The sequence below is a fragment of the Eptatretus burgeri genome, chromosome 6 (assembly GCF_056783735.1).
Source record: "Eptatretus burgeri isolate ZD-2024b chromosome 6, Ebu_testis_v1, whole genome shotgun sequence".
In the NCBI taxonomy this organism is placed as follows: Eukaryota; Metazoa; Chordata; class Myxini; order Myxiniformes; family Myxinidae; genus Eptatretus; species Eptatretus burgeri.
In genome coordinates, this window is record NC_140966.1 from 92589883 (window position 1) to 92613727 (window position 23845).

Here is a 23845-nt window from a genome sequence, read left to right on the forward strand (position 1 = left end):
TATTGACAGACAAATAACAAATTATATGCATCAGCATATAAGGCAAACAAGACAGTAGATTATCCCAAACAAGAGTTGAGAAAGCATAATTCTTAACACTTTGAGAAACAAGGTGAGGCTGACGTTTCAGCCATTACCCTTCGTCGGTGCAAAAGAGTGAAAACTACATTTTGCTCTGAAGGGTACTTCCCCAATCTCCAGCCTCATATTGTTTCTCACAGCATTTAAGAACATTTTCTCCACTCTTCTTTTGAAAAATCCATTGTCAAATCCCATATCCTGTGTTGACTTGTTACCTTCGTTGGGAGAGGTTATGTTTTCACCTCCCGCCTGTCTGTTTGTCTGTCTGTTTGTTAGTAGGATATCTCAAAAAAGTTATGGATGGATTCGGACAAAACTTGGTGGAGGCATTGGGTGTGTGACAACAACAAGCTGATTAGATTTTGGTTAAGGTCCGGATGTAGATGCATTATCAGTGGATACAAAATGTAAATTTTGTTTGTAAAACAAAATGTAAACTGCAGTAAACAAAATGTAAAAACATGACCTGATATAGGTATGCACTCTAACAATAAACGAGTGTATCCTAATATCCTTCAAAACAAAAAACATACAAGATTTTCAATGAGCCTGAGACTAGAAAAAATATCAAACAAAGGCACCCAATCAAACAGATGAACAAAACTGTTTACAATCAAATTATTGCATGATAAACTTAATCTTTCATTCAATAGGGGCCTCATTATTGTTCATGCTTCCAGGAAAGAGAATGGCTTTTTGAGTAAATCACTTTTCTCCAAATCTCCCTCTATTTTGTTGCTCATCCCTGCGGTTAGTGTGTTTTTCCCCTCTCTTTCTAATATTCTTTATGTTCTGTTACCTCCTCATCCATTGTGTTCTAGCTCTTCCATAATCCTAGACAATGTGTAGAAAATAGCTTGTACATTTGTGAAGAGTCCTTCTGATGTTGCATGGCATATTTACCATAAATATGGAAGTAACTCGGGTTTAACAGTCTTGTTTACCCATGATGCTTCTGCAACTGAATTTATGATATTGTTGCGGGCCGGGGGGCGGGGGGGTCGAGTGAGAAGACCACAAGGTGGGAGAAGCTATGTCGGTTCCCACCAGACTCCCCGGTATTGTAGGCCGTCGCACATGGATAATACCGTGACACGGCGGGTCGCTTAACCGATTATGGATGCCAATAACTAAACCGCGTGACCTAGGGTCCTCCCGTCTATGGGTTAATCGGGATACCAGGGAACACCGAACACACCCTCAGTACGCCTTGTCCAAACCGGATCACTCTAGCGGATCGGATGCAGCCGAGCGACACTGCCAAGGACATACCGGCTAAAAGGAACAGATCATTGGGAATAAAGTCCCGGCTAAACTTGGATTCAGACCATGCTGGATCAATGGAAGAAAAGACAAAAACGAGCAGGGAACATTCCTAATAATAATAATTTATTTACAAGCAGGCGAGGAAAGATAGGTGGCACAGTGAAGATTTATTGTTGTGTGTAATGCAGGGATAGAAAGAAGCGTGTGGTGCGACAATAAACAGGCAACTTACTAACGGGGACACAGAGCAGACTTAACGCGAAAATAATAACAATAATAATGATAACGATCTTCTGCAGTCTTACTTAAGCAGTCAGGTGCCAGGACACACACACACACATGCACACACACAGACACAGAAAACCCGATGAAGAGAAAGTTTTGAACCAGGAAGGGAAAGGAGCCGAGGCGACATTCTTGGTACCTTTGTGCTTGATAGCTCGACACACCACCAATACGTTTCCGGGGGGGGGGATGCTCTGGGGTGTGGTGGGATGCTCTGGGGTGCGGTACCTGACAGTGGGCGTGTTGTCTCTGGCCCAAGCCGCACGGGTGGAGACTGTTCGTGAAGGAGGAGCTTGAGTGGAGAAGGGGCGGAGTCCAGAGGGCGAGGGTGGTGTAGTAGGCGGGATCAGGTAGGCAGGTGGGGTCAATGTGGTGTGGGCGGAGATGAGGAGGCAGAGTGGAGGTGCAGGAGGCGGGTCGTGGTGGTGTCGACGAGACGAGGCGTCGGCGGAGATGAGGTGGAGACGAGGAGCAGGAAACACAGACTGGCCAGGCAAGAGGGACTGCCCAGACCTTTATAGGGCCCGCAGCTCGGGGGAGGGGCAATACCAAATCCAAACGTCATCACCCGAATCGGGCGCTCCGATTGGCCCCGACCCCTCATGTGGCCCACCAGCTTGTGCTTGATACCGCCTCACTTCGTTTTCGGCAAGGCCATCTCAAACAGCGGCAATATTGCGCTCCGAACCCACGAGATGACATGAATCGCCCACACCGAAATTGGCACGCGAATCATCCCACAAAAAACCCCGGGCGACCGATCGAGGGTCCCACATGCCTGCTCGGACGTTCAACCAGCATTGATCAATGTGCTCTTTCCACGCGTGCCAACATGGCCCGCACTGTACAGTCCCTGGCTCGATCACAGCCTCGCTGGCTGCAGAGATGAGAAGACGTTCACCATCCATGGAAAATCCACCGCTGCCAGCGAGGACTGAAGGTACATCGCCATGGATAAATCCATGCACTTTTCACAAGCGGCGTACGTGTCTGCTTTCGAGCACATTCCATACAGTGCGTGTGGTTCCGCCATTACGCACGTGGCCAGTGCTCGTGTTCACACGACTCCGCTAGCGTGTGCGTGGAGTGAACACCAATATGTGTCGGGTATTGAGGTCAAAAAAGAATAAGCCGCTTCTACCCGCACACTCATATCCTGCCCAACATGGTGTGGAGTCGGCTTTAATGGCCTCCGTACGCGTCTTGTGCAACATGGGTGTCATGCTGGCCGTGTTTCCCGTGCCGTGAAAAACACCATTCGTACAGCCTCTTTAGAAGTATTTACTTGCATGCCTTTCTAATGCAATCGGAAATTCTCCCCAGACCATCAGAAGCTCGAGCAGACAATCCCGCACCAACAAGCACACCACATGACTCGGCGCTGCAGTTTCCCCACCATGGCGCTGCACGTGCTGGCTTCCACGAGGCCCCACCTTACAGCGAAGGCGCACGTGGCTGATTTCCCTCAGGAATAATCAGAAAAGAAGAAGAGTATGGATGAAATGAAGGAGAAAATGATTGAAGCAACCCTAGCTATTAGATCATCGCAACGCACTCCCTTGTTGTCCCGCTAAACAAAAGGAAAGGGACTATCTACACGTATAATAATGGAATAACTGTCTTTGGACACTATCTGTTGTATGCATGCAGTTCTGAGAACCGCAACAATATATATGCAAAATAGCTCTCATGTCAGCAATTCCTTACCCTAAAATTACTCCCTCGATAATAGGAAAATACACAGTATTTCACTGACCCTATATTGACCTTAACCCCAAAGCATGACTATTTCTGTTAAACATTAAGCTTGTCCAATGTTATTGTGTTGTGCGCAGGGTGCGAGAACGTGACTTTGGTTTGTTTGCCATCAGCCTCCTTCACAAACACAAAGTCTTGCATTATGCTCTGGTTACTGAAGGAGGGAAGATCTTCCTCAACTGCAATGATAGAAGGTCTTCACGCAAGTTTGACAGCATTTGTCAGGTACACTTCCATTACACCTGTTTAGGTCATGCAATATTTATGAGCACAATAACGATTATATTAATGCTACAGTTGCATCGTCAGATATTATAATGGTGTCAGCACGTATGTTCCAGCAGATACCAAGATGGGTCGATGAAGGTATTGACATAGCATCATATGTACAAATGACATAGCAAGACTTTCAAAAAGGTTTCAATATGGCTCTACATCATAGATTAATCGCTTAAGTAAGAGTAAGCTTTTTTTAAATCTGTTTTAAGACATCAAATTGCATAAATGAAAAAAAATTTCAAAGGGTGATTTTTCTGAAATAACTTGAATTTTTTTTAATTTAAAACACACTACAGCAGGTTTCCACTTTATGTCGTGGATGCCTTCCTAAAAAGTGAGACATTAATCTTAATTAAGACGTTAGTAAGTTGCCTGTTTATTGTCGCACCACACGCTTCTTTCTATCCCTGCATTACACACAACATTAATATATATATATATATATATATATATATATATATATATATATATATATATATATATATATATATATATATATATACATACATATATACATATATACATACATATATACATATATACATATATACATACATATATACATATATACATACATATATACATATATATATATATATATATATATATATATATATATATATATATATATAATGATGTGTCGTTAATGTGTCCTAATATAAAAGCTCAGAACAGTTAAATGCAAATGGGGTGAGTCATTGGCTCCACGAGATTGGCTCCACGTATGCCGTAGGGAGGGTGTGTTTCCTTTATATGTACAGTATTTGTGGGACAAATCATGGATATTGATTTTCCCCCCCTCCCCCCCCCCACATTTTATCGAGCTTAATGCAAAACAGCGTTATTGGTGGTATGCCTGTATATGTATACATACATTATATATAATGTTAATATTGTTATTATAATATATATTATTGCTGGCTAAACAGTTGCATCGGCTTTGTGAATTAGACATGAGCTTCGCAGAGCTAAATCCTTTAATCTTTATAGGATTGTCCTGCAGCCAATACTGGGAAGATAAATTAATTATCATTTTTATGGACAAGTCCACTCTGGTGAGGGAACATCCACGGATATGCGTTTCAGGCTTGTTGGCCCTCGTCAGCGTGGAGCAGAATCTCCTCGCAGGAGTGGGTGCCATTCTTCAGATGAATGTTAAGCTTGGTGTCCTGTCTGCTATCATTACCTGGTGGATGTTAAAGTTCTAGTGTTGTCATTTGTGAAGAGGATGTGAGTTATTGCGAGCATCCAGAATAATTAAAGTTCAAAATCCCTCCCCAATTCTGCTCTGCTCCAGTATTCTGTCAGCCATGGCCAGCCAGCAAGTTCATGAAAAACAAATCGGGATAACTTTTCCTCTCAAGCAACCCCATCAGAAGGAGTGATAAATTGTGGGTGTTAAACAAGTCGGAGATGATGGCCCACGATGCCGTCCTCAGTAACTGATACTGACGAAAATTGCTCAGCTTAAAGAAATGCCACCAAATTTGATAGCCAGCAAAATATGTTACATCCTTGTAAATATTTGTACAATAAACACGAGAAATAATTTAATCAAACTGCATATAATCAAAAATATGCCAACAACAGTGTTATCTATTATGATGATGATGATCCATCAAACCATTCGGACCATACTCTGTGCAGTGTTGGTGCTGCCGAAGCAGTCTTCTGGGATATTGACTACAATCCTGGACAGGTTATTACTCCAAAACAGGATCCCAGCAAGTTGGTACTCATTTTGCCAATTTGGGATGGATGACAGGTTGAGTCAACCCCACTTAGTATTAATTCAAAAGTCAAGCAGAATTTGAACTCAGGACCCTCAGATCCCAAGCCCACGACTCCAGCTATTAAGCCAACACCAGGCATATGATGATGATGGCCGTGACAACACGTGTTTTATTTGATTTTTTTGACATTTTCTTTTAAATGAGTTTTTGGTGATTATGATGATAATAACGACTATGATTATATTTATGATAATGAGTTTCACCATAATTATGTTTAAAATGTAAAATATAAAATGCTTAAAATGTGAAACAAACAATGAATTATGACCATGAGAAGAAAACAAAACCACAAGACACATGTATGCCATAAATGAGTTCCTTTGCCACAAACTGATCCCCTTTTGTAACTGATGCCCCCACCTCCCCCCAATTCCTTCAAGATGGTTGAATTCTACAGCGACACCAAGGAGCAGTTGGTCACACGTCTCAAAGTGCCATGTGTTGCACCAGAACTGAGTAAGGAGCTGAGGAATTTATTTACTTATTAGGACAGGTGGAGCTTGAGTGGTTGAATTCCATGTTTAAGAGAATAAAGAGTATGATTTTAGACCACCTCTAAAAGTCTGCAATGTATTGTACTGAAAAGCATGTTGCATATCTTTATTCAAAACTCAGCAAATTGTCAAGCTCAATTGCGCTGTCAAACTTTACAAGTACTTTTTAAAGGTTGTTCCTTGAATCTTATTAGGGTCTTATTAAATTCTTATTTGATATCAAATCTTGTAAGAAATGCATATGAGATTTTTGTTCAGGGATGTTTCTGCAAAAATGTAGGAATTGTGTAAGAGCAGATCATCATGTGCGGTGGTTGCATTAAAATCCCTCGTCTGCTTGTGCTTTCCAATGCTCGTTAATTTAATCAGCTTTTTAAAACTTTATTGCCATCCCTCAATAATTATATTAAAACTCCCCTTTCAGTGTGGCATTGACTCCTTTCCCTGCAATTTGTTGAATACGCTCAAAGGCCCAGTTTGTGTTTGTCATTATCTATTTTCCTGCTCCTTACATCTATGGAACATTTCGTTTGGAGAAAGAGAAATTTACTTCACGATAAATAAAGCATTGTTGTGTTTTGATAAAAGATCTTTAATGTGGTTGAAAAGTTTCAAATGTATATTTATGGAACACTTTTACCTAACTTTCACCCCTTTCTGTTTTTTACAGGACGATATTCAGAGGTACGTTGGAATATATTGTTGCTTTTGTCAATGCAACTGATATTACAGCATAGTATAATGTCAGCCAAAGCCCTGTTTAAAAGTACAATTTGTATTGAAATGTAAACAAGTAAAAGTTTTGAACCAAATAGTCCATTTCAGAGTACTTGCATTCTTCTAACAAATGACTTCCTTTGTTTTCTGGAGGAACCAAATGGTGCGACACCTCTATCTCGTGCATGGAGCCGTTTACCTTTTTCACTGTCTACTCTTCGCCGTAAAGGCAAAATGGTTGTGGTAAGAGCACAGCACCACAAGAGATCACAAGATATGGGTCAATATAATTTGTTAAATCAGAGATATGAATTCTCAGTCAATTAATTGCATACACTCCCATTGTACATTTCGTGTGAAAAACATAATTATGCAAATCATGTAAATCAACACTCCAACTTGAGTGTGCCATCACCAAGTGAGACAAATCACACTCGGTCACTGCCTCCATTGCTCTCTGCAGCAACAAATATATGGGTATTAAGGTCTCGACAGAACCATCAACATCACCATTGAGACTAACAGAAACCTTTGGTTCTATCTCATGTGTTCAAATCCCACTCAGCTGTTGAATCACCACCAGGTGTGGTTGACTGCCTGTCATCCTTCTGAGGCCGGCAAAATGATCCTGTGGTATCCTGTGTTGGAGTGGCTACCCATCCAGGATTGTGTCCGATAGCATAGGAGACTGCTTCAGCACACCAACGCTCTGCGCAGAGTATGGTCCCAATGGATCGATGGATATATATATATATATATATATATATATATATATATATATATATATATATATATATATATATATATATATATATATATATATATATATATACTTGCTGAAGTACCCGGTAATACCCAGGAAATTTGCCCTATTTTCTTCACGCTAGTTAGACTGAGACATTAGTTGTATGGAGAAAATTAGGAAGGCTTCTTTTATTCCTCAGATTTATGGAAGGAAGGCTTTATGCTGCCGTGATCCTCAGAGAGGTCATAGTTAAAGATGGCCTTGAGCCACTCAATGTTTCTAGCAGCAGTGGAAACTGTCCTTGATGACCTTCCCAAAACCCGGACCTAGAAAGCTGGAACGTGAGTTTTGTGCTTCTCTCGCCCGTCGGTGTGACGCTCTATTTGCAGTTAGGCGACGCTCTCTCTCTGCAGCCGACTCTGCTTGCCTGGCTCGGTCATGAGCAGATCTATCAGCAGTAAGACGACTCTCTCTCTCTCTCTCTCTCTCTCTCTCTCTCTCTCTCTCTCTCTCTCTCTCTCTCTCTCTCTCTCTCTCTCTCTCTCTCTCTCTCTCTCTCTCTCTCTCTCTCTCTCTCTCTCTCTCTCTCTCTCTCTCTCTCTCTCTCTCTCTCTCTCTCTCTCTCTCTCTCTCTCTCTCTCTCTCTCTCTCTCTCTCTCTCTCTCTCTCTCTCTCTCTCTCTCTCTCTCTCTCTCTCTCTCTCTCTCTCTCTCTCTCTCTCTCTCTCTCTCTCTCTCTCTCTCTCTCTCTCTCTCTCTCTCTCTATCTCTCTATCTCTCTATCTCTCTATCTCTCTCTCTCTCTCTCTCTCTCTCTCTCTCTCTCTCTCTCTCTCTCTCTCTCTCTCTCTCTCTCTCTCTCTCTCTCTGCAGCTGACTCCGCTTGCCTGGCTCTTTCATGAGCAGATCTATCAGCATTTAGCTGTTGCCGTGCGTGTGCAGTTCAAGAATTCAAATAACAGGAGGAGAATGTGTATGCTTAAAAAGTCAACGAATACGAACATTTTGTATTTCAAAAAACCCCAGCGTTTTTAACCATGAAGCCTTTTGTTGCGATTAATATGCCGGTGCACTATTCGAAAGGCTTTTTTCTTTTTAATGGGAATTTTTTTTTAATATATATTTTTTTAATATATTTTTTTCATTTCTATGGAGAGCCACTTAGCGTGTCCTGGAGCTGTATGTTAGTTCTATATTTGTGTAAAGTTTCATCAAGATCGGTTCACTGGTCTAGGAGCTTATTCGTTACAAAAAAACACACAGACAGACAGAAGGACTGCTATATATATATATATATATATATATATATATATATATATATATATATATATATATATATATATATATATATATATATATATATATATATATATAACCTGTCTGTGAATGCATTTCGATGAATTGTGCATCATCAGCGTGGCGTGACTACACATACACCCCTCCCTTCCCCGAAATCCACATTATGGCCTGGCAGGACACTTCATACTTTATTTAAACATTCACCATTTGTGGAGCCACAAGTTTGCCCTCTGTCGTGGCCATTGCCATGAAAATTTTACTCAGAATGTTGTGCCTGCCATGTAAATATTGCATACCCATAGCAAGGGTTTTTAAGAGGCAAGTCCTTGCCTCTCCACCCCCTCCCCCCTCCCACACGAAGCCTGCTGAAGTCTCCTCCAACTCTGTCCTCTCTCTTCCTTATTTCTACCCCCTCTCCCCCACCCACAGCAACTATCTGTCGTCCCCTTCCCCTTTCTTTTCACGTTTTTCAAGTAAGAAGGTATTCTTGGATCATTACATATTATTTCTTCATTACCATTTATAAGTTTTGGAATTTTTAACTCCTTCGGGTTGGGATTAGGGTTCGGAGTTAACTCCAGGGTTAGGGGTTATCACGCATTCCCCTACCCTATCCACCTTAATATTATGCCATTACCGACTTCAACGACTACTCTTCATAACCTGCTTTCCTACCTCCCAACCTCTTCTTTCATCCCCTTCACAATATCGGTGGCAGGGAGCTCGATCTCACGAGAACAATTATCTAAACTCCCTTCAGGTCCCCATTCACAATCTCGCGAGATATGTCTCCTGGAAATTCCGTGGAATTGCCACTCTCAAGTGAATGTGAGTAGAGTCATCGTGTTAATAAATGATCGGAAATGAATTGGCTTCTTTGCAATTCATAAATATAATATTAATATTAAATAATAATTAAACAAAGTTTAATTCACAATGTCGCAAGATTACCGAATGTCGCTATATTTTACAGATGCACTGACAACGTGACAAGCGTATTATTATATAGATAATAGTCATTGGAAGAATATTAATTGGAAAGTGCAAAGTCAGATTCACAACCTTCTTGATGTGTTTTTTTTTCAGGAACCCAATCCAACACAAGATATTTTTCCTGGTAAGAATTTTCCTCATGTTGTATCCACAAAACAAATAATTGAGGCAATGTTTTTTTTCCATAAGCTACCATCTGCCTGCTTGCATTGTACAACATTTGGAGTGTGTTTGTCTTTTAAAGGTGAGGGTTTGATTTCTATATAATATACCTGTACAGGGATATACCTGAATAAGTAAAGGTTTAGTTGTACTCGAGCAAAAAGCACTTTTGTAACACCCCTGTCACAGCACTTGTGAATAGTTAATCAAATGATCATTGTCTCAACAATAAAAAATAAAAGGGACGCATATGGACCAGCAAGCCTGGTGTTGGCTTCGCCGTTAAGGTGGCTGGCGCGGGACCGAAGGATCCTGAGTTTGAGCCCCTGTTTTTTACGTTAAATTAACACAAGGTGGGGTTGACTCAGCCTGTTATCCTTCTGAGGTCGGTGAAATGAGTACCAGTGCACGGTGTAGTAACCATTTGGGGTAACCTGCATCGGCGTGGCAGCATCGGAAACTGCCTCGGCAGCCCTATGCACCTTTACAACACGAAAATAATGCTATTATTATATGATATGGTCTTACAAACAAGAAAATAATATTGATTGATTTTTGAAACAAAGAAATATGAATTCGAATAAATCAACAAAAACATTGGGCGATGTGATGCCCTGATGGGTGCACTCTCGGTCAGACTATTCATGGCAAAATGTCACAGAAAGCTTGACTGATTTACGATGGGAGTGGTTTCACAAAGCCATATAAGGGAAAAGGCAGGGCAACTTTTCTCAATGAACTCTCAGCGCATCCTGAACACGGAGGGAATACACCAAACTTAAACTACGTACACTCGGAAATAACTACTCTGCTATATCCAAATTATCGCACTAGATCCACCGTGCTAATCTAATAACAAAAACAAGCAAGAGCAGATCCAGTCTCAGGTGACATTTCACCCGCTTCCCAACAGGCTTCCTCAGGCCAATACATGTCGCCTGAGACTGGATTTACTCTTGCTTGTTTGTTACTGGATTAGCAGAGTAGATATTCTTACTACTTCTTTGGTTGGATGCACCATCATATATAGTTATATATTTTGAACTTTAACTTTTGAACTTTCTAAACGATGGTTTTCTGGGGCCCTTTAGAGCTGTGGGACAACCTTTACATGGTGAATAAAGATGCACGACCAAATGAAACTCCAGTCTACAACAGTATATATGCTGACCCTGAGGAATTGCGAGAGCGTCACCTCAAGCTGGATAGAAGTCGTTTAAGGTTGGATCAAAATGGAGAGCTTGGCTCTGGAAACTTCGGATCAGTTCTACGTGGGATCTACAAGTTTACAAGGTGAAGTACTACATCCACAACATGTCCCACTTGTCTCGACACGAGGCCCTCCATTACACATGGGCCCATCATTTACCACCACTTAATCTGTCCTATTAATATTCTGCTGTTTATAATTCATGTGCTTGTTCAATCCAGGATTCAGAATTATACTATTGTGTGATTGGGGATTCTTGTGCCTTGTCTCCACTGACATGTTGGAACTATACCAGCAACAGCTCCACTTACTACTGGAGGGCATTCCATGCCAGGACTGAGGCCAAGCTGTGATAGATTGTCATATCATCCTTGGCTGGTTGGATACACTTTAAACTCCACCAAAATGATGTGAACTTGAGAATGTATTACAATAACACCCATGCAGGAAACACATTAATTATGGCATGACATGCATAGACAAAGTAATGAGTTCTTCCTTGCAGTTCTTTCTTTGTCGTGAGGAAACAGAGATTTTGTGCACACTGAGACATCATGGGAGGTATAAATCATGGGCTTTATTGTACTCACTGTGGTTTGTCCATCAAGTCTTATGATAATCTTGTGACGACCCTCCAGTTAAGTCTTTCCCTGCTAAGATTGTCCAAGATGTGTGAAATCATTTTTTTTTCATACGAGCAGAGCATTTCATGATCGATCATTGCACTGACTTCACTTTTAGGAAGGACATGGCAGTGGCAGTTAAGGTTCTGAAGGCTGTTGAAGATCCAGAAGCTCGGCGGGCAGAATTGCTTCAGGAGGCTGAGTTCATGGCCCAGCTGGACCACCCATTCATTGTGCGAATCGTGGGAATCTGTGATGCTGAGGCACTCATGCTTGTAATGGAGGTCGCCAACCTTGGACCACTTCACACATACCTAAGGGAGCACAAGTAAGCTGCCGAGCAATACCTGAAGCAAACAGAAAACGTTGCTTTAGGAGACGAGAATGAATACTGGAGATGATTTTCTTTGCAGGAAGGTTCTGCAATAGTTAGCTCTGAAATGAGATATAGGAATAATTTTAGACAAACCACAATAACAAAACGTTCAGTGTCAAAACATAATTAGGTCTCACCATCTGTTTAATGCAGTCATGTTGTACTCCATGCTCTTTGGGAGGCTACCTGACACCTGGCACATTATTCCTGCACAGTCCTCGATGAAGACCATTCAGTGGTCAAAATATCTGACCAGAGCTTTACCTGCCTGGCAGCAATACTCTTTGTTTGTGCATTCACTTTTGTAGTTCAATATCAGACAACAATGAATAAATCAAATATACATTAATATTAGGATGTAACTACATCAAGTGGGGATTACTGGATCTTTCCGAGTTTGAGGGAGTAATTTTGGTGTTGTATGAAAGTCTGTTTCGCTTGGATCGAGAATGTTGCATTCACCTCTAGTCGTCACACTACCAGAAGGAGGTAGCTCTCCAGAAAGGCCCAAATATAGCAACAGTAACTATCATAGGAGTCTGGTGTTGGTTTAGTGGTTAGGATGGCTGGTTTGGGAACTTAGAGTCCTGAGTTCAAGCCCCTGTTTACTGCTGAATTAATATTAGGTGGGGTTGACTCAGCCTGTCATTCTTCTGACGTTGCTGAAATGAGTTCCAGTGCACTTGGGTAATTACCATTTGGGGGTAACCTGTGTCAGAGTGGTGACCTGTCCAGGACTGTACTCCTTACCAATGAAAGTGACTTGGCAGCCTTATGTGCTTTAGTGGCATGAAAGGAATGGTATTATTACTATTCACTGTTGAAGTGCTGATAGGTAAAAGTTATGAGGAAAGATTATGAAAGACCACTGTTCATGTTAAAGAAAGATTTATATGAAGGTATGAGGAATGTCTTTATATAAAAGGAAATGTAAGTACGTTTTTAAGATTGTGGTGGGCTTAACACTCGAGAGCACAGCATGGAAATCTAGAAAAGGTAATCTACAACTGAGATTGTACAGGTTTTTAGTATTTTGGACTCAGAGTAGGACTACTTTGTAGTTGCAGCAGGTTGACAGGTGTGAAAAGGTAGGACATTAATGTTGTTGTTACTTTCCCTGACATTGCTCCAAGATCCACCTTTGGTTGAACTATGGTCAGTGATGGCGTGCAAGGTATTTTGTAGAGTGACTTGGGATAGAAGTTTAGTCAGGGTACTGGCATTTTTAAGTATGCATACAAGATAGCAAACATTGTAACTTGGTGCCAAGAAGCTTCCAAGACCAGACCACTTGAACCCACAGTCAAGGCAACAATTTGGAATTTATTCAGGGTGCCGGTAATAACACACTTACTCTTTACGAAGGACTGAGATTTTTACCATCTACTAATTAATGCGAACAGACTCAGCACCCAGTTTATCGTCCATCTCATGGACGGCGCACACTTTGAACTACTGGCCTGCGTGGAAGGCACCAAGATGACAGTTACAGCTGGGTCAAGATTAAAGACTCAGGAGCAAGTATACCAGCTGCACAAACGTGTTGGAAAAGGAATATATATATATATATATATATATATATATATATATATATATATATATATATATATATATATATATATATATATATATATATATATATATATATATATATATATATTAAGCCTGGTGTGTTGGCGCAGTGGTTAGGGCAGCGGCTTGGGATCCAAAAGGTCCTGAGTTCAAGCCCCGTTGGGCCACTGAATTAATACACCAGGGGGTTGACTCAGCCTGTCATCCTTCCGAGGTCGGCGAAATGAGTACCAGTGTACTGGGCCGGTGTATACCCCGGTTAAAATAGGTGTACCATATCCCTGTGTCGTAAGAGGCGACCAGGGTTGCGTCAGGAAGGGCATCCGGCGTAAAACATGTGCCAAATCACTATGCGGATCGGATGATCCGCTGTGGCGACCCCTAACGGGAGCAGCCGAAAGGAGAAGAAGAAGAAGATACATATACATATACATATACATATATATATATATATATATATATATATATATATATATATATATATTCCTTTTCCAACACGTTTGTGCAGCGAGTACATATACCTGTGAGCTGTGTTGGCTGAGTATGAGTTGACGTGGCTCGGGTGTGTGTGTGTGTGTGTGTGTGTGTGTGTGTGTGTGTGTGTGTGTGTGTGTGTGTGTGTGTGTGTGTGTGTGTGTGTGTGCACGTGTGGGTGGGCGTACATGTGTTTCTTCCCCGAGTTTGCTCTTCCCCACTCCAATGCCTTTTCCCTCCTTCCCTTTTTTTTCCCTTCACATCCACTTCTTTTCCAAACCCCTCTCTGTCTTATCCATTAAAATTCGCAATTTTGGTCTTTTATTTATCTGAGTTTATTCTCCCATAGGAGTTGTGATATAACGCACACTAAATGGGCAGAATACGTTAACTTAATATACGTTAACACACTTAACATAACATACGCACTTAACCTTCGTTACACAATGACCTAAATAACAGAAATATTCAATGGTGGACTCTTTTGCACCCTTTTGCACTCACAGGTTGACATATCCACGATTAAGAGATTTCTAAAAATGAAAAAAAAAAAAGCCCAGGCAGAGTATGTACAAGTTTGTTCATGAGCCTGGCAGCCAAAAATATACCCAACTAGAACGGCACTCGGTAGAGCGCATCCCTCTGCCAGGCTCAACAGTTTACATTTTGAATCCCACTGATAGGCCAGATCTGGATGCGGGCCTGAACCAAAATCGAATTGGTTTGTTCTTGTCACCTACCCAACTCATCCACCAGCTTTTTGCATAACTCGTCCACAACTATTTGAGATATCGTGCCATAAGTCGTTTTTGGCCCTCTCTCCCAATGGTGAAGAATAACATTAAAAATTGTGGTATCCAAATTTGGATCTGAATCTTCACTAAAATCGAATCAACTTGTCCTTAACACGCACGCACACACGCACATATGCACATATGCCCTGTCCACCAAATTTCGTCTGAATCCATCCACAACTTTTTTTAAACAACCTGTTCAGACAGACAGAGGTGAAAACATAACCTCCATCCACCTTCGTGGCAGAGGTTGTAAGTTATAACTTTTATAAAACAGAAAACAGGTTTAGAGAAATTGGCATTATATTTCACTGCTGCACACACAATTAATGACTGCAGTAAGAGTCAATGTTACTATTTAGTAGCTTTGCTATAAATATGCTGTGGTAATAATTGCTAATATATTGTTTTCAATATATTTTTGCCATGATGATAGATTAGTATATCTTACACACTTCTTCTACATTTCGTGTGTTAGTCGGGTCAATTTATGCCAAACAACCACCAAACCCACAACAAATTGCAACAAAAGGTTTCTCAGTGGTTTTCATTCCAACTGGATATACTGATCAATCGAAAAAAGTCTACCAAAATCTGACATCCGGAAATGGGTTAAAACAGTCATTTTCAAGATGGCCACCACCGGGCTTTGAAATAACTAAACCAGCTATAACTTCGGAGAGGACACAGATTTGTTGATGCTTTTGCTCCATTACTGTATACCAGATGGAAAACCGCTATATTTCATATCAGACAACCAGTCAAGAAGCAATCTGAAAGTATATGACATCAATCGGATGAAGCATCTTCTTGGGAATAAGTTGTCCACTCAACTATTATTCCTGCACGCCTTCACACGATGTGATTCAACATCTCGTATGTATGGCATTGGGAAAAAATCAGTCTTTCAGAAACTCGTGGAAGATGATCCAGGCCTCCAGTTGTGTGCAGATACATTCACTTCGAGAGGCGTCAGCCACGCTGAAATAAAGAAACTTGGCAGCCAAGCGATGGCCGTTATATTTGGTGGGGAGAGCACAAGTTCTCTGGCAGCCATGCGTTACAAGATATTTACAAAGAAGGTCGCTGCTGCTAAGTCTTTTGTTACACCTGAACGTCTTCCCCCAACGGAATCTGCCACCAAGTTTCATTGTCTCCGAGTGTACTACCAGGTCATGGTTTGGATGGGGATTTGGGGGTGACCTCGATCCTCTGGACTGGGGCTGGGGACTTGAAGACAATCGATTTGTACCTATCATGACTGCCATGAATGCTGCACCAGACACTCTTCTGAAGATGATACACTGCAACTGCACCACAGCTTGTGACACACCCCGTTGCAGCTGCAGAAAGAATGAGTTTCCGTGTACGTCTGCATGTGGATCATGCCAAGTGACGTTTTGTGACAATCCACTAAATCAAGCCTCTGAGGCTTGATCAGTTCTACGTGGCTCCTAAAAGACTGATTCCTTTTAAAAAGTTCCTAAAAGACTGATCAGAGGACAGTGATGAGGATTGAAATTGTAACCTAAACTGCCATTATGTAATGTTCACAAATAAATGTTTCAGTGGCACCAGGTGTTCAGTGATTTTGGTTCAGATGGAAAATTTATTGATTTTTGCACTCTTGCATTTTACCGCCATCTTCGATTTCATGTTAAATACTGATCAGATCTAAATTTTATTAACACCAAGGGAATTTCTGATCCATTGAAACCATGGACCAGAACCAACAATTATGTTTTTATCACAATTATTGAAGAAGTTATAGCTGTTTTAGTTATTTCAAAGCCTGGTGGTGGCCATCTTGAAAATTACTGTTTTAACTCATTTCCGGATGTCAGATTTTGGTATACTTTTTACCTGTTGATCAGTATATCCAGTAGGAATGAAAACCACTGAAAAACCTTTTGTTTCAATTTGTTGTGGGTCAAGTGGTATTTTGACCCGACTGTTTTTTAATAAGATAGTATATTAGATATAATATTAGATATTTAGCATGTAGATGCAAGTGCAAATTAAGTTGACGTTAAGTAACGCACACATGTATTGAATAATTTATTTGAGTAAATATTGCTTAAGTTTGGCATGAAAATATTGAAGTAGCAATGTGCTTATCGCTGGATTGCCGAAAATATCATAATGGTATATTTGATGAATCATGGAATTTGGAATACTCTGCTAAAATAGGCAAAACATTTCAGTTCCTCACCCTCTTCGTCTTCCAGGGGCACCATGTCACAATGCCTCCTTGTTGAGCTGGTACACCAGGTGTCAGATGGAATGAGCTATCTGGAAGAAAGGCGCTTTGTGCATCGTGACTTAGCTGCACGCAACGTCCTCCTTGTGTCTGAACACTATGCCAAGATCAGTGACTTCGGTCTCTCGAAAGTCTTGATGGAAGACCAGACCTACTTGAGGGTAAATCTTTGCTTGAGAATATCACATGATCTTTCGATCTTTCATTAAGCTTGATCCTTCTCGCTTTTCTTTTATAAGTAGCCTGCACTTTGTAATTGTCATAGTCATCAAAGTATCTGATTTAAGTCTTTCATTGTGTTCAATGAAATCCATATTGTTATGTTTGGTTATCAATTTTAGCTCTTTTCCATCAGTACAAGCCCCTTGATGAGTCTAAAACCATGTCAAAAATAACTAATAAGTGATGATAACTTTTGTAGTCAAGAAGATCGGTAAAGTGAAAATAAGTTTTTATTTTAGGTTTTGTTTGCAAAAATGTATCCCTGCAAGAATTTTAACAACCAGTGCTGCAACCGATTTTTCAAAACTGGCTCTGAAAGCCCCTGAAAAATCTAATGTTCTGCATATTACAGGACAAGACACAGCAGAAACTACCATTGAAATGGTATGCACTTGAGTCAGTGCTGCAGCAAAAGTTTTCCAGCAAAGGAGACGTTTGGAGTTTTGGCATCACTGTTTGGGAGACGTTAAGCTATGGAGACAAACCATATAAGGTGGGTCTGCATTCTAATAATTCCTGTATGTGGAGAATTCTGCACAACATTGCCTTATCTAAAGTGAAGCAACAGTCAAGTGAAAAACAAAGATTTAAAATATCTGATCATTTCGAAATTTGTTTACTGAAATGAGAGCGAGAGAAGAACCTTCAGAGTTTAGGCTTTATTCCATTTGATTGGAGCCGCTTCTGCGGGCACACCGGGGAATACAGGTTCAGCTAGGAGTACATAAGCAGTAACGTATACATGTGCAATTAATCATCGCAGAATAAATCCGCGTAAGCACGGAGTTCGATATAATCTCCATTCTCACCAGTCAATGAGCACCTTCAGTCAATGAGCACCAAGTGAACAGCCGATGTAAATGGCAATGCCCCGGGGACAATCACCCCGTGCCGTGGAGACCTCCCCTTATACGCGAGACGCACAACATGTGATCCCGCGTCATGTCCCTCAATTCACCTCAATTCACCACATTCTCCCCACCTTTAAAATGAAACTAGGGGCCCAACTTACACACCATGATTGCTTTAGCACTATAGGAGTATACATTTCAAGCAACGCGGATGGTACCTTCGTACATACATTCAGACAGAGGGCCGTGTTTCATGTCGGCTGGGCTAAAACAATTCCTACTAGAGCTCGGCATAGCAATTAGTCGAACGACGGGTTACAACCCACAGGGTAACGGGCAGGTGGAACGGTATAACGGGGTTATTTGGAAAGCCGTAACTCTGGCGTTGAAATCAAGAGGACTGGGCCCCGAGCGGTGGGAGGTTACCCTTCCCGACACTCTGAATTCCATACGCTCTTTGCTCTGCACGTCCACCAATGCAACTCCTCACGAACAAATGTTTACTCACCAGCGACGTTATGTTGACGGTCAAACGGTGCCCAACTGGCTGACCCATCCCGGAACAGTGTTCATGAAACGCCCGGTACGACAAAGCAAGTATGAACCCCTGGTGGAGGGGGTCGAACTCATTGACACTAATCCAGAGTATGCTCATGTCAGGCTCCCGGATGGCAGGGAGCCAGATGCCGCTGTTGTAAGAGCTTTCCACAGCCTCAAGGATGATATCAGTAAGTCCGTGGTTTTATCGATCGATAGCTCGGTGCCCTTTGTGGTGGAAACCGACGCTTCAGATCACACGATAGCTGCTACACTTAATCAGTCTGGGCGGCCGGTCGCGTTCTTCTCGAGAACTCTCTCTAGAAGCGAGCAGAGACACTCAGCGATAGAGAAGGAAGCGTACGCCATCGTCGAAGCGCTGCGGAAATGGAGACATTATTTACTGGGAAACCACTTCACGCTCGTTACGGACCAACGATCCGTGGCATTCATGTTTGATGGGAAAAATAACGGGAAAATTAAGAATGAAAAAATTATGAGATGGCGGATAGACCTAGCTTGCTACAGTTACGACATTGTTTACCGGCCCGGGAAGGAAAACCCTGCTGCAGATACCTTCTCTCGGGTCTACAGTTCGGCAACAATCAGTCAGGCTTTGCAAGACCTACACGTGTCTCTCTGCCACCCAGGGGTAACCAGAATGGCACATTTCGTGCGCAGACAAAATCTTCCCTATTCTGTTGAAAATATTAAACAAATGAATGCTTCATGCCCTGTTTGTGCTGAACTAAAACCCAGATTCTATGGCGCGGCATCTGGCAGACTGATCAAGGCCACTTCCCCCTTCGAGAGACTAAACATCGACTTCAAAGGGCCCCTGCCGACCGAGACAGACAACAGATACATATTCACCATTGTTGATGAATATTCAAGGTTCCCTTTCGCATTTCCGTGCTCGGATATGACCTCGGGCACTGTCGTGAGATGTCTCTCTGACCTCTTCGCTATGTTTGGGAAACCTTCGTACATACATTCAGACAGAGGGCCGTGTTTCATGTCGGCCAGGCTAAAACAATTCCTACTAGAGCTCGGCATAGCAACTAGTCGAACGACGGGTTACAACCCACAGGGTAACGGGCAGGTGGAACGGTATAACGGGGTTATTTGGAAAGCCGTAACTCTGGCGTTGAAATCAAGAGGACTGGGCCCCGAGCGGTGGGAGGTTACCCTTCCCGATGCTCTGAATTCCATACGCTCTTTGCTCTGCACGTCCACCAATGCAACTCCTCACGAACGAATGTTTACTCACCAGCGACGTTATGTTGACGGTCAAACGGTGCCCAACTGGCTGACCCATCCCGGAACAGTGTTCATGAAACGCCCGGTACGACAAAGCAAGTATGAACCCCTGGTGGAGGGGGTCGAACTCATTGACACTAATCCAGAGTATGCTCATGTCAGGCTCCCGGATGGCAGGGAGCCAGATGCCGCTGTTGTAAGAGCTTTCCACAGCCTCAAGGATGATATCAGTAAGTCCGTGGTTTTATCGATCGATAGCTCGGTGCCCTTTGTGGTGGAAACCGACGCTTCAGATCACACGATAGCTGCTACACTTAATCAGTCTGGGCGGCCGGTCGCGTTCTTCTCGAGAACTCTCTCTAGAAGCGAGCAGAGACACTCAGCGATAGAGAAGGAAGCGTACGCCATCGTCGAAGCGCTGCGGAAATGGAGACATTATTTACTGGGAAACCACTTCACGCTCGTTACGGACCAACGATCCGTGGCATTCATGTTTGATGGGAAAAATAACGGGAAAATTAAGAATGAAAAAATTATGAGATGGCGGATAGACCTAGCTTGCTACAGTTACGACATTGTTTACCGGCCCGGGAAGGAAAACCCTGCTGCAGATACCTTCTCTCGGGTCTACAGTTCGGCAACAATCAGTCAGGCTTTGCAAGACCTACACGTGTCTCTCTGCCACCCAGGGGTAACCAGAATGGCACATTTCGTGCGCAGACAAAATCTTCCCTATTCTGTTGAAAATATTAAACAAATGAATGCTTCATGCCCTGTTTGTGCTGAACTAAAACCCAGATTCTATGGCGCGGCATCTGGCAGACTGATCAAGGCCACTTCCCCCTTCGAGAGACTAAACATCGACTTCAAAGGGCCCCTGCCGACCGAGACAGACAACAGATACATATTCACCATTGTTGATGAATATTCAAGGTTCCCTTTCGCATTTCCGTGCTCGGATATGACCTCGGGCACTGTCGTGAGATGTCTCTCTGACCTCTTCGCTATGTTTGGGAAACCTTCGTACATACATTCAGACAGAGGGCCGTGTTTCATGTCGGCCAGGCTAAAACAATTCCTACTAGAGCTCGGCATAGCAACTAGTCGAACGACGGGTTACAACCCACAGGGTAACGGGCAGGTGGAACGGTATAACGGGGTTATTTGGAAAGCCGTAACTCTGGCGTTGAAATCAAGAGGACTGGGCCCCGAGCGGTGGGAGGTTACCCTTCCCGATGCTCTGAATTCCATACGCTCTTTGCTCTGCACGTCCACCAATGCAACTCCTCACGAACGAATGTTTACTCACCAGCGACGTTATGTTGACGGTCAAACGGTGCCCAACTGGCTGACCCATCCCGGAACAGTGTTCATGAAACGCCCGGTACGACAAAGCAAGTATGAACCCCTGGTGGAGGGGGTCGAACTCATTGACACTAATCCAGAGTATGCTCATGTCAGGCTCCCGGATGGCAGGGAGACCACTGTGTCGGTTCGCAATCTGGCTCCCTCAGGTACTCCTCCCGCAGGTACACCACCTTCTGGCACTCCTCCTTCTGGCTCCCTCAGGTACTCCTCCCGCAGGTACACCACCTTCTGGCACTCCTCCTTCTGACATCCCCTCCCCAGGTGTTCCCCCCCCAGGAACTCCACCGGGCGACGGGGCTGCCGCGTTCCACCCGAGAGCGATCGAGGAGTCATCCCCGGCACAAGTCGAGGCTCACCAAGAGGATCGGGAGCCTCCCTCAAGTGAAACTGCCATTTACTCCCGGAGAGGTCGACGAATAAGGCCCCCTCGACGACTGAATCTGTAAAGGGGATTATCGGCATTCTCGCTGCTCATGCTCCTATATGCTCCTTATATCATATATCGATGCTCATTACCATGCTCCTACAACTCAAAATAGTTCAGCACAAACAGGGCATGAAGCATTCATTTGTTTAATATCTTCAACAGAATAGGGAAGATTTTGTCTGCGCACGAAATGTGCCATTCTGGCACTCCTCTCATTCTGAAGACGGCAGCTTCCGGGCCGTAAGACCAACGATGGACAAGATCTACAAACCAGAGAGGTTCGACGCAGACCCAAACGCGACTGACACAGAAATGAAATGGTCGCATTGGTTCTGTTCCTTCTCACACTATCTGACCATCATCGAGGAGGGAGCTGACAAATTTGCCGCTCTCGTGAATCATGTCTCGCCCAGCGTGTACAGGCTCTTCTCAGAGTGCGACACTTATGAAGCAGCGATCGACGTGCTGCAGGCGCTCTACGTGAAGCCCAAGAACAAGGTATACATACGACATCTTCTCAACACACGCAAGCAAGCAGCCGGGGAGACAATCGATCAGTTCCTGCAAGCTCTGAATCAGCTGGGAAAAGACGGCAGCTTCCGGGCCGTAAGCGCCGAGGAACACCGAAAGGAAGCGACACGGGAGGCATTCATCCAAGGACTCAGATCAGCCCACATACGGCAACGCTTACTAGAGAAAGCGCAACCCACTCTTGACAAGGTAGTCGATCAGGCATGAGCGATGGATACGGCACAGCAGCAATCTGAGTCATTTGGGACACCGATGCTGCTAATGAATGCTGCTACGATGGGAACGCAAGGAACCCCACTGGCACAGACACAGCCAGACATAGGGGATGGAGAAACACCCGAGGAGCCGGATACCCAGGCCACGTCAAACTCCTCAGCAACTGCTCCGGTTGGTAAATGCTTCTTTTGTGGGTACAAAAGGCACCCTCGTCAAAAATGCCCCGCCAGAGATGCCACATGCATGAATTGCGACAAGAAAGGGCATTATGCCAGGGTATGTAAATCTACTCTAAGGAGAAATAAACCCACTTCTGCGGCTCTCTACTCGCAAAATAAGTTAACTGCAGCCTCCCCGGGGAATCTATCCAAGGCTATCATCAACGTACGAATTAACGGGCATATGGCTGAGGCACTGATTGATACCGGTAGCTCTGAAAGTTTCGTCAACAGCTCGCTAGTAAAGGGCAGGAAATGGATAATCCACCCGACAGACAATACGGTATGCATGGCCGCCACCTCACTACAATCCCGCGTACGAGGGTACTGCAATGTTGAATTGGACGTAAAAGGGTACACGCATCGGGATGTAAGGGTACTGGTGCTTCGTGATTTGTGCGCAGACGTAATTCTGGGTCATAATGTCCTCAAGCAGCACACGAGCGTCGAAATACCCTTTGGAGGAAGCAAGCCTCGTCTAATTTTTAATGCGTTGACCACCGCGGAGGTGACGTCCCCCCAGCTGTTCGCTAACTTGTCGCCGGTCTGCAAACCGATAGCGATTAAATCGCGGCGATATACCACTGCTGACATGAATTTCATCACTTCAGAAACCAAGCGATTACTGGAAGAAGGAATTATAGAACCGAGCGATTCGCCATGGCGCGCACAGGTGTTAGTAACCAGCAGTCAGAACCATAAGAAACGAATGGTTGTCGATTATTCCCAAACGGTCAATCGCTTTACCCAACTCGATGCCTACCCCCTGCCGCGCATAGACGAGATGGTCGAACGCGTGGCCAATTATAAGGTATTCAGCACCATCGACTTGCGAAGCGCCTATCATCAAATTCCCATCCGAGAGGAAGACAAACCTTACACCGCATTCCAGGCAGGGAGGCGCCTCTACCAATTCAGGAGAATACCTTTCGGTGTCACGAATGGGTAGCTTGCTTCCAACGGGTTATGGACGACATCATCTCAGATGAAAACCTCAAAGACACTTTTGTTTACGTGGACAATGTCACAGTGTGC

At 43.3% G+C, this 23845-nt stretch overlaps 1 protein-coding gene across 2 annotated transcripts in view; it reads left to right on the plus strand.

Moving 5' to 3' along the window:
- The window catches only part of LOC147025340 (tyrosine-protein kinase SYK-like), a 67607-nt gene that overhangs the window by 17240 nt on the left and 26522 nt on the right, over nt 1–23845 (plus strand). Inside the window, exons 4-12 of one of the 2 annotated variants that reach the window (XM_085886227.1) lie at nt 3468–3615; nt 5843–5918; nt 6627–6640; nt 6827–6916; nt 9803–9833; nt 10963–11164; nt 11823–12032; nt 17149–17341; nt 17755–17895. In XM_085886227.1, the coding sequence (XP_085742353.1) occupies nt 3468–3615; nt 5843–5918; nt 6627–6640; nt 6827–6916; nt 9803–9833; nt 10963–11164; nt 11823–12032; nt 17149–17341; nt 17755–17895 (1105 nt within the window). Of the gene's footprint in view, nt 1–3467; nt 3616–5842; nt 5919–6626; nt 6641–6826; nt 6917–9802; nt 9834–10962; nt 11165–11822; nt 12033–17148; nt 17342–17754; nt 17896–17916; nt 22764–23845 lie in introns of those variants that run through there. The other variant, XR_015059463.1, reaches the window with a different exon arrangement.